The sequence below is a fragment of the Sardina pilchardus genome, chromosome 3, assembly GCF_963854185.1.
Source record: "Sardina pilchardus chromosome 3, fSarPil1.1, whole genome shotgun sequence".
In the NCBI taxonomy this organism is placed as follows: Eukaryota; Metazoa; Chordata; class Actinopteri; order Clupeiformes; family Clupeidae; genus Sardina; species Sardina pilchardus.
The window spans coordinates 13,128,337-13,139,977 of NC_084996.1; the positions used below are offsets into that span (position 1 = coordinate 13,128,337).

Sequence of the window (11,641 nt, forward strand, 5' to 3'; positions counted from 1 at the left end):
CACACACACACACACACACACACACACATCCGACATACACACTCACCTCTGGCCTGACAGGGTATGTCCACAACCTTCTCCATCTCTGCACTGATGTGTCGCTCGGGTTCTTTCACAAACATCGGGTGTTCTGCAGAGAGAGAGAGAGAGAGAGAGAGAGAGAGAGAGAGACAGAGAGAGAAAGAGAGAGAGAAAGGGAGAGAGAGAGAGCAGAAGCTGAACTATCCAGGAAGCTCCCATTACTCGGCTGCTATGATTACCCATCTCCATGAGAGCCCTTGTGGAATGGGACACGTTAGCCACTCAGAGAGCAGGCCCGTCAGCATCAACAGCAGCCTCATTCCGCAGTCAGTCACAACAACACGGACTGATACACACCACTCCTGACCTCACAAGTGTCGCCGAGACACCGAATCCAATCCGCCGCAGCTTTGTGAATGACATGTTGTGAATGAGATGAATGAGCTGCGAATGAGATGTGTGTGAGATGAGGTGTGTGTGTGTGAGGTGTGTGTGTGTGTGTGTGTGTGTGTGTGTGTGTGTGTGTGTGTGTGTGTGTGCGTGTGCGTGTGCGCGTGTGCGTATGTGTGTGTGTGTGTGTGTGTGTGTGTGTGTGTGTGTGTGTGCGCAACTGTGCATGTGTGCTTACGTGTTTTCATGAATGTGAATGTGTGTGTGTGCAGTCTGCGAAGTGAGAGAGGTGAGTGAGCATGAGGTGGTGGACTGTGGTGTTAGGGACAGTGATCAAACAGGTCAAGGGGAGATGGAGTCCGTTTGAGTGCGAGGTCACCGTATTGATTAGCATGTGTCTCTAAACTGGCTCATGTGGATGATGTGAGGATCATATGGTCTGACCATATGTTTGGATAATGTGCACCACTGTGCCATTGCATGACAAACAACATAACTGCTAAAAAACTACAAAACAGAACTACTTATTAAATGATATCTCGTGTGCAACTCTTTCCACAGTGACAAAATCACTTTCCACATATCTGTGAACTAAATCAAAGAATTTCAAATCATTTCTTCAAGACAGATATAGTGTATAACAATGTTATTCAGAGGTGGAAAACTCCAGCTTCAGTGAGTAAAAGCTCTACCACATACAGTATCTCTGCTAACCATTCACTTAAACCAGCTGATTATTCAGCCAGGTAGAGCAGCTAATTACAGTTATGAGATCACCTGTGCTAAGTGCACAGGTAGAACCAGAGCGGTAGATAAAACAGAGTGGCGACACTCCCATAGACCTCCATAGGAAAAAATGACAGCGCTTTTTCCAGGCTATTTCCTCATTATGGGACTTTTGGAACTATTTACAGCCAATCTCTTGGTAGTCCATAAGTTAATTGATTACACCTTCCAGCATCCAGAAGTACATCCCATCCTCCTGCGATTCAGCCATTCAGCGCAGGTTTTTTGGAACTTTTGATCGTGTGGCGGCAACATCAAAGAGTGTCGAAACTCTCTCTTTCTATGGCTCTGGGTAGAACCAATACATGGAGTTTTCCACCTCTGGTGTTATTTATATACAGCTCTTAAAGCGAATAAAAAGTTCTGTGCCTGAAGTTATCTGAAGTCACGCCGAAGCCATTATAGACAATATGGTCATCTAATTTCAAATCTTAAATAGCCTGAACAGCCCACGCCTGTAATCAAGTACGGAACCTGAGAATCTGAACAGAAATAACCACCCAAAGCGTATAGTTAAGTTAACCGTAATATAATATAATATAATATGATATCAGCTCCTCAGAGAAGTGGTTCGGTATAATTGAATGGTTAAAGGTTATATAGCACCTCTACATTTATTGACATCTGGCAGAGCTGAGGAAAAATAAGATATGAAAAAAAGAATATTTTTTCCAATTTAACTTGTTCTCATAATGAAAACAATGAGGAACGAATAAAGTGGAAATGAATGACAGACACATGAAAGAATACATTCAGACATTACCACAGGTCTCCTAATATTAATTCTTTCTGCTGAGAAAATGGTGATTGAGATGTCATGGGGCTAGAGACTTCTCTGAGAGTCTACTAAAGTGATGCTCTACAGTGGGGCAGTGAAGGGTCACTGGTGTGTGGCGCGATGACATTGAATATCACAGTAAGGAAATAAGAAAAGCACTGCGAGAGCACAGACCTCCGTCCTTTCGCCTAGCGAAAACATAACAGCCTCCTGGATCAAGACGGTGATACGGATCACTCCCTAAAATGTAATTGTTTCTTCCTTGGGTCATTTCATACCTTTCCTGAACATTTTTATCGAAATCCATCCATAACCTTTTGAGTTATCTTGCTAACAAACAGACAAACAAACAAACAAACAAACCCCGATGAAAACACAACCTCCTTGGCGGAGGTACGGTAACAATTATTTTTAGGCAGGCAGTGGAAGGACGACTGCGTACCGAGCACGTGCAGGTAGGACCCGGCTTTGACGGTGGGCGCTCGGCTGCTGCGCAGGGAGGCCTCGCACTCGTAGTAGCCGCTGTCGCTCACCAGCGGCCCGCTGATGGTCACTCGCCGGCCAAAGTCACGGATGCCACGCGTGAACACCTGACCGTTCTTACGCCACGTGACGGCCAATTTCACAAGGGGCCTGAGGGGACATGAGGAGACAGAAAGAGGGAGAGAGAAAGAAAGAGAGAGAGGTAGAACGAGGGACAGAGAGGTTGATGAAGTGAGAGAGGGAGGGAGGGAGAGAGAGAGAGAGATGACAGGTAGATGAGATAAGAGAGGAAAAGTCCAGGATGAGAGAGAATGGGAGAGAACAAAGTTGTCAGAGAGTGTGACGGCAGCAGCCATTCAGGCAGCTGCATTATTAATGCTGTGGTCATTCATCTCTTAAATATGCCTTTGCATGTCCCTGTGTGTGTGTGTGTGTGTGTGTGTGTGTGTGTGTGTGTGTGTGTGTGTGTGTATCTGTGTGTGTAAATGTGTTTGTTTACATTGTAAACTATATGCATGTGTGTGAAATGTGAACATGTGTGTGCATCTGTCAATGTATTTTCATGTACAGCACTAACTCTGCTATCCAAACCACAAGCTACAGCAATGGAAAGGTCCTCAGTCATAGTGACACTAGGCTGCCTGTACCAGAGGGACTAGTGTTGGATGCTGAAGCTGCGCTTAAGGATCACCATGTGCATTATATTGATGTTGGCTTTGTGATCTGCCTTGTTGCTTGTGAAATGTTGTTTGATGTCTAATGGATGTTTAACTGTGCCCTGCCCTTAGGGACTGCAGATGCAAATTAGCCTAAGGCTAACTTAGTGTTGAGGTGCAATACATCAAATGGCAACATTTATGTTGAAAATGCCTAACAAATAAAATGAATAAAAAAGGGTTTCTTCCTACATCAACGCAACAGCAGAGCCTTGCGGCTGGGCTCACCTGGCATTGGCCACACACTCCAGCGTGACTTCAAAAGCTCCCACCACCACGCTCGTGTTCTTCGGAGGAACAATGATGGAAGGAGCAATGGGGTCTGCAGGGCCACCTATGTCTGTAGAGAGAAAGGGAGAGAAAGAGAAAGAGAGAGAGAGAGAGAGAGAGAGAGAGAGAGAGAGAGAGAGAGAGAAGGAGAGAGAGTGTGTTACCCAGATGCGGTCTCTAATGGAAGGGTGATACATTAAGCTTTTCAATCTGCGATGATGAACACTACATGTAGTCTAACATGGAATGAGTAATAGACATACAATCCTCACACAATTATCCAGCCAGCTTCTGTCAAAGACGTATGAACATAATAACACCATTAAACCACCTGGCAACAACACCAGCTGTGTCAGACTCTATTCTTCCATGCACACAAAAGCTCCATTACGCTCCATACAGGTGGCCTTGAGGGTAGTAGGGGTGTGGGTGTACGTGCGCGTGTGTGTGTGTGTGTGTGTGTGTGTGTGTGTGTGTGTGTGTGTGTGTGTGTGTGTGTGTGTGTGTGTGTGAGTGGCTAAACTCATAGTGTTCTCACTCAATGAGTCCAACCAAACACCAGCGCCAATGCCCATATCCGGTCATGTCATTGATTCTCCGCTCTCAATCGGCCACACCGTTTTTTCCCCCGGCGTGTCTCAGCCGGTCTCGTCTGCTCGTGTCCGGCTGCTGTTTTCCCGTTGTGACACGAGGTGACGAGGGGACGGCTCGGAGAGCATGAGCCGGAGCCGGTGGGAGCGTCTCGCTCTCCATAAATCCGCTTTTGTGGGGGGCTATTAAACGGCGAGCTCGTTTTACAACCCGGCTTAATCACCCTGTCAGAGGGGCTGCTCGGGGTGGTGGAGGTGGAGAGGCGGAGGTGGGCGTCTCGGGGGGGTGGGGGGCGGAGGTGGGTGGAGGGGGAGGTGTTGGGGTGAGAGGGGGCTCATCACCGGTTGCTGTGGACGGAGGATGCAAGGCCCATCGCAAAAAACAATGTTGCGGGGAGCCAATCGCGGGGTATCGATTCTGGGCAAAGTTAGCGCATCGTTGCCTCGGAGAATGGATAAGAGAGAGGGAGGAAGGATGAGCAGCAAGGAAGCAAGGATAAGGGAGGGAGGTGTGTACGTGTCTTGAGTGAGTATGGATGTGGGGGTGAAGGGGGTGGGGGCTGTGTTGAGAAGGGGGTCAGTGGAAAACAGGGGGCTGGAGAAGAGGACCTGGAATGACACCACCAGAGGGAGCCAAAAATTATTATTTTTTAACTCTTCAGAAGAGTATGCCCACCTGTTGGTTTTCCAGCTCAGTTACTCTGAGCTTGACTTCAAATACCAAAACACACACACGCACACACACACACACACACACACACACACACAAACTCTCTCCGTCTCTGTCTCTGTCTCTCTCTCTCTCTCACACACACACACACACACACACACACACTCACACATATATACACACACACACCCAAAACACCCCAAGACAGGAGAGGAGAGTTTCCTCATTCCACCCCACTACAGGCCAATAATTTTCACATTCTGCAATGAGTACAACTCTTGAAGCGGAACATTGATCCGCTGGGCGCCATCCTCTAGTGCAGTGGTTCAGGCCTTGGTTCACATTCTACTGGGAGCACTACTTTCACTTTCTGATCTGGATGAACTGCTGCATTTCTGTTGAACAGCATGCTGCGTGCCCCATGCTGCTTGAAATTGTATGAATTTGAGCGGGTGTGTGTGTGTGTGTGTGTGTGTGTGTGTTAGTGAGAGAGAGTGTATGTGTGTGTGTGTGTGTGTGTTTGAAACTCCACTCACTCTCCACTGTCAAGGTAACTGGCAGGCTCGTCTTGTTCTCTCCGTTCTTGTCGTTGACGGCCTGTGCGTAGTAGCGGCCGGCGTCGGGGGCAACAGTGGACAGGATGATGAGGGTGTTGTCCAGGGTGATCGCTCTGTGGGACATTAAATCAAAACCAGAATGAACCCAGAAGGACCCAGGACGCTTGTGAGGAAAATGCAGTTGAAAACCCCAAATCAATTTTTTTTTAACCATATAATTTTATTGCAAAATACAAGCTTTTTAAGCATAAGTTAATATGATAATTTTGCACCAAATCATATAATTTTATATTATCATTATATGAACAACAAGCTCACATTTGTGGACAAGATCTCAGTTGACGACTGGCCTTCCAGCACATTGTCAAGCGCAAATATAGTAGACACATTGACTGCAACAAGCACATTTACCTCAGCTCTCTTGCCACACTATCCACACCTGAACATATGGTACTAACACGCACGCACACACACACACACGCACACACACTCACACACTCTTCGGCACATTCCAATTCAATTAGCCGGCACGCTACAGATACACGCACAGGCTCTTCGGCAGACCTCTAGCATCGCGAGCCCAGCTGTTTAAGATCACACAGCACTCGGCGGCGTTGCCACGACGGCACTTTGCCATGGAGATGTGGGGCTTTTTCTTTTTTGTTCTTTTTCTCCCCCACCCTCTTTCCATGGAGGGCCCCGCGAGGACAAAACCACTTTCGGATTCGGCGGGGCTGCTCGGCAGGGCCCCGAGTCGACCGTGAGCGCGTGCCGGTAAATGAGAGCCGACACTCCCCGCGCCGGCAGATTAGGGCCTGTGTATCTGTCAGCACAGGCCCGATAAGCGCAGATTAAACAGACTCCCGAACAATTATACTGAGGGCTCTCACGGCGTCGCCTCAGTGCCCCGCGGAATATCAATGCGCCGGAGAAGACGCCGGGCGCCGATAGAGGTGGAGGGGAAGGAGGCCGGGGGGGGGGGGGGGGGGGCGAAAAAAAATAAAAATAATGAATAAGGTAGGGAAAAAAACAGACAAACAAATTCTCTCTCTCCCTCTGTCAGGGTCTCTCAGCTTAAAAAGCAGGCAGATGCTGGCATGGCAAGTTCGATATGATGCCGAACCTTCAACGGGAAGAGCTGGTGCTCAAAGTAAACGTGTTTTTTGGGGGGGGAATTGAACTCTCTCTAAAAAGCGCATCTTACGTTTTTATATAACCTCTATGCCCCCCCCCCCCTCCCTTTGGTTCCTCCTTCACTCCCATTGCTTTTGGGGGACTATATGTGGGAGCTGAGGGGGGAAAAAAAGAGAAGTGCCCTCGTCTGGTTTTGGCTCGGGAGGGGCTGGGGAATACAATCCCCCCGTAAATGTCCGAAGCCCTCACGTCAGCTGTGACATGGCGGACGAGCGCCATCAATTATAGATCATCAAACACGGAGCTGTTCTCGCTCAGGCTCGTGCTGTCGAGTCAGGTAAATTAATCTCAGGTGATTGCCAAAGACCTCGCTGACCCAGACTACACACACACACACACACACACCCACACACATACATACACACACACACACACACACACACACACACACACACACACACACACACACACACACACACCTACACACACACACACAGACACACACACACACACACACATATGAACAAATACACATTTCCGCTGACCCAGACTACACACACACACACACACACACATACATACACACACACACACACACACACACACACACACACACACACACACACACACACACCTACACACACACACACAGACACACACACACACACACACATATGAACAAATACACATTTCCGCTTTAAGCAACAACTCACCTCCACCACCCACACCCACCCACACACACACAACCCAAAAAAACACCCACGTACGCAAGACCGTCACACACTCTAACTGACTAACTAACACATAAATGCTCCGAGCTCAGACTCAGACACGAGCCCACTGCTGTCAGTCCTGAGGTCATCAATACAGGGCTTTTGTCCATTTGGTGTAATTGGCTCCCCTGCTGCTCACTTCTTCCTCTCTCCTCAATCAGCGCTCTCACTCTCTCTCTCTTTATCTCTTTCTCTCTCTTCATCTCTCTCTCTCTCTCTCTATCTCTCTCTCTCTCTCTCTCTCTCACTCTCTCTCTGTCCTAAAGGCAGTTTGCACACTGCTGTGCTGGCATAGGCTCTTATTATAACAGCCCACATCACTGCTGGAATCTCTTTGAGAGAGAAGGGGCCCGGCCTACCAGAAGAAAGTCCACATCCACACGTGCACAGGGGAGCGGAACCCAGCGGAACCCAACGGAACCCAGCAGAGAGCACAGCGCCGGTGCAGGGGCGGACGGGCTCCACCGTGCACAGGCTCGGCTACTTTATTCACCGCATGTAGCTCACACGTGAGTGAGGGGAACATACATCTTTGATTGACACGAACCAAACGCGGATGCGTAGACATGCACACGTGTGCATCGAAGCGTAAAAAACTCCATACCCCCACACAGACATACATTCAACACACACTTGTGATAATGCACACACACACACACACACACACACACACACAAACACACGCACACATGAAGACACAATGGAAACACACAGATGCTAACTCCCACTCATTAAACGAATAATACACACCAGGGCAAACAAGTATGTACACACATGTACACAAACACAGACGCGCACACACACACATGCACCCACCCACACACACACACACACACACGAGAGGTGAGATGAGATGGTCTTTACATGCGGCTGCTGGGGGGGATCTTGCGTCCGTCTCTGAACCACGTGATCCCAGGCCTGGGGTAGCTGTGGATCCGCGGGGTCATGATGACCGCTGCCTCTCCCTGGGACACGGCCTGGGTGCGCTCGCCCTCCACAAAACCCCCCATATCTGAGAGAGAGAGAGGGAGAGAAAGAAAGAGAGAGAGAGAGAGAGAGGGAGAGAGAGAGAGACAGAGAGAGGGAGAGAGAGCGAGAGAGAGAAAGAGAGAGAGAGATAGAGAGAGAGGGAGAGAGAGAGATGTAATGGAGGGAAAAGAGTGACAAATGATGGAAAGATCAGGGGGGGGGAGCATGTGGAGAGAGAGAACAGATACCACGGCGGAAGCAAGGAGAGGCAAGAGAAGAAAGCAGGAAACGGAGAGTGGAACAGCAAGAGGGAGGAAGACCAGCAGTGAGCAGAGGGACGGACAAAATCATTTGGAACAAGCAATGAGTAAGAGAGTGAGTAAGGGGGGGGGGAAGAGACAGGGGGCAGAGAGGGAGAGAGAGAGGGTGAGAGAGAGAGAGGGGGGGTGAAAGTGAGACAGGGAGAGAAAGAAAGAGAGAGGGAAAGATAGAGAAAGAGGGAGAGAGAGAGAGAGAGAAGGGAAGAGTAGGAATGATAGAGAGAGATAGAGGGAGAGAGAGAAAGGGGGGTGAGAGTGAAAAAAGAGGGAGAGAGAAAGAAAGAGAGAGAGAGAGAGACAGGGAGAGAGTGAGAGAGAGCACATTTTGACAGTCTGTACAGCTCCTGCAGAGGCGCGGCGGGTACATGCAGTGCCTTTAAAAACCACTCCAGACAGCTGTCCACGGCTCGGGGGGGATCGTGCACTTACAGGCCACTTGCACCTGAGTACTCCGCTGCATCAGGGCGCCCACCCGGTTCCGCACGATGCACCGGTAGAACCCTGCGTGGGCGCGGTCCAGCGCCGGGATCACGTACCTGACAAACACAGCACGACAAACAGGAAGGGTTCCACGTCATTCCACAGTCAGAGAGAGAAAGAGAGAGAGAGAGAGAGAGAGAGAGAGAGAGAGAGAGAGACGCGTTTCCGCCACTTGCACTGAGAGGTGAAAGACACATAATCACACATACTGCACTGAGGATATTCAGGAATTTTTCATGATGCTGTGCACACTGCAAAAAGCGAAACAAACACATTTGGTATGGTGTGTGTGCGAGTGTGTGTGAGTGTGTGTGTGCGTGTGCGTGTGCGTGTGCGTGTGCGTGTGTGTGAGACAGTGTTCGGTTTGGCACGCTGTACCACTTTCCGTACCCTAACCTGTCAAAGGAGCTTTATTAATAATGGAGAGCTGTTTCAGCCCGACTTGATGTTGGGATGACAACACGAGGTAGGGGGGAAAAGGGCCATTAACACATGTTAAGGCTGCCAAAAAAACAGCAACAGAAAAAAAACCTGGGGCACTAAGTGGAGGGAAAAACAGCTACTGCAATGTGCAATGCAATCAGTCTTCCTATTGACAGGAATCAGAAGAGCTGAGATCACAAATTAGGAGCCGCACATTAAGACATCCTAACAAGGGACGGGGATAAAATATTAGGGATTCTTTAGTGTGTGTGTGTGTGTGTGTGTGTGTCGTGTGTGTGTGCGCGCGTATGTGTGTGTATGTGTGTGTATGTACTCCAGCGTGAGAGCTATAAATAGAAAAAGGGGGTTGTTTAACGAGACACTGGCATCCGCAGAAGGCTTCTTATCTGCCCTGTTGAGTTCTTGCACGACTATTTGCAGAACGGTGACGCCTTGGTTAAGTGGATTCAAGTTCTCTCCTTTGATCAGGAGTGGTGGGGAATAACAAGCAGAATGGTGATCCTCACAAACCGGCTCATTCACACACACACACACACACACACACACACACACACATGCACACACACACACACACTCACACACACACACACGGCACACTCACACACACACGGCACACACACAGACACACACACACACACACAGAGAGTGCTGTCGGCTCTGTGTGCTGATGACTGCCTAAGGAGGGAGATGTGGGCTGATAATGATGGCTAACAGGGATCTAATTGTGTGGTTTGGAACCTATTCACACTGTTTCTGCGGACAGGAAGGGGGAGGCCAGTGCTTTTCTCTCTCTCGCATCTCCGAGCCGACTAAAACAGACCAGGGTCCACTGGGGGCCACTGGCCTTAAAGCTGGAGGCAGTGCACAAAAAAAGGTCTTCACGTCACAGAATCCATTAAGACCGTGCTCAGACCGGTGTGAAACGCTGACCTTCTTGGTCAGCAAAAGAACCCATTTTATTTTTCCTTTTTGTATAAAACAACAAGAGAGCCACGTATTGTATTATTGACAGCAGTCAAGAGCCGGTAGTCAAGGTAGAAGCGCACCCACCGCAGTGCTGCAGTCGAGAACAATTCACTTAGCGGCGGCCGGCATGAATACTGCAGGAGCCGCGCTAATGTCGAAGATGATGGGCTTTTTTTCCTCCCTGCCACATGAGTGGCTTTTTGCGAAGGGTTCTTGAGCCTCATGGTGCCATTCTGCCATTCCTGTTCATGGCAGGGGGTTTTGCATGTGTGTGTGTGTGTGTGTGTGTGTGTGCGTGTGTGTGTCAGGATAGGGGGGAGGAGAGGAAAGCAAAGCCCTGTGGCTTCCAAACAAGGGGACTTCTTGTGAAATGAATCCGCGCGTGTATTTGTGTATTCTGAAACGAAACAGAAAATGATATCTGCTAATATGTGTTCGGAGTGACTGTGCGAGTCATTTCATGCTCATATTGAAAAGGGAGACATTGTATCTCAAGGGGGTTAGGATGCCAGAGCCTCTCTGAATACATAAATAAAGATGAGATTGAATTTGAATTAAACACGGGGCAAATGAGGAATTTGTTCAATTTAAACTGTGATTAGTGCTCCTATTTACTAAGCTGGTTACACACTCGCAATTGAGACGAAGGACCAGAGAGGCAATTTGTTATTGGTGTCTCGCGCTCTCCACTGCCCAGTCCTGATCTTTTCATTCGGTTCTATCGGGTTTTTTTTTTTTTTCTCTCTCTCTCTCTCTCTCTCCTTCTCACCTGTACTCGAGAGAGAAGCGCGTCAGCTCAGTTCCGTTGTAGATCCACTTGAACTCCAGAGGCCAGCTTCCCTCGGCCATGCAGGTGAGCACCAGGCGGTTCCCCTCCAGGTGGACCTGAGTCGGGATCGGTTCCATCTTGAAGTACGGAGGAACGTCATCTAGGTTCACAGAGAAGAGGAGAGAGGAAGGAAGAGTGGAGATATGGGGAGAGAAGAGGAGAGAGAGAGGAAGAGTGGAGATATGGGAAGAGAAGAGGAGAGGGAGGAAGAGAGGAGATATGGGGAGAGGAGAAGAGAAGAGAGAGATGAGGAGTGGAGATAGAGGGTGAGAAGAGGAGAGAGGATTTAGAGGGAGGAATAGGAAGTTAGAGAGAGAGAAAGAGGGAGAGAGAAAATAAGAGTGAAAGTGGGGGGAGGAAGGAAGAGAAGAAAAGATTCAGAAGGAATATGCAAAGAGGAATGAAGAGTAAAAGAAAGTGGGAGAGAGGAAGAGACAGAAAATAGGAGTGCAGTGCGGTAGAGAG

The 11,641-nt window shown here is 48.9% G+C and overlaps 1 protein-coding gene across 1 annotated transcript in view; it reads right to left on the reverse strand.

The window, feature by feature from the left end:
- sdk2a (sidekick cell adhesion molecule 2a) overlaps window positions 1-11,292 on the reverse strand; it is a 44,311-nt gene extending 33,019 nt beyond the window's left edge. Inside the window, exons 1-7 of the mRNA XM_062531116.1 lie at window positions 11,117-11,292; window positions 8,887-8,993; window positions 8,033-8,180; window positions 5,241-5,374; window positions 3,403-3,514; window positions 2,418-2,608; window positions 47-130 (exon numbers count right to left, since the gene is read on the reverse strand). Coding sequence (XP_062387100.1) covers window positions 47-130; window positions 2,418-2,608; window positions 3,403-3,514; window positions 5,241-5,374; window positions 8,033-8,180; window positions 8,887-8,993; window positions 11,117-11,253 — 913 coding nt within the window. The 5' untranslated portion in view covers window positions 11,254-11,292. The remainder of the gene's footprint in view (window positions 1-46; window positions 131-2,417; window positions 2,609-3,402; window positions 3,515-5,240; window positions 5,375-8,032; window positions 8,181-8,886; window positions 8,994-11,116) is intronic.
- Between the last annotated feature and the right edge of the window lie 349 nt (window positions 11,293-11,641).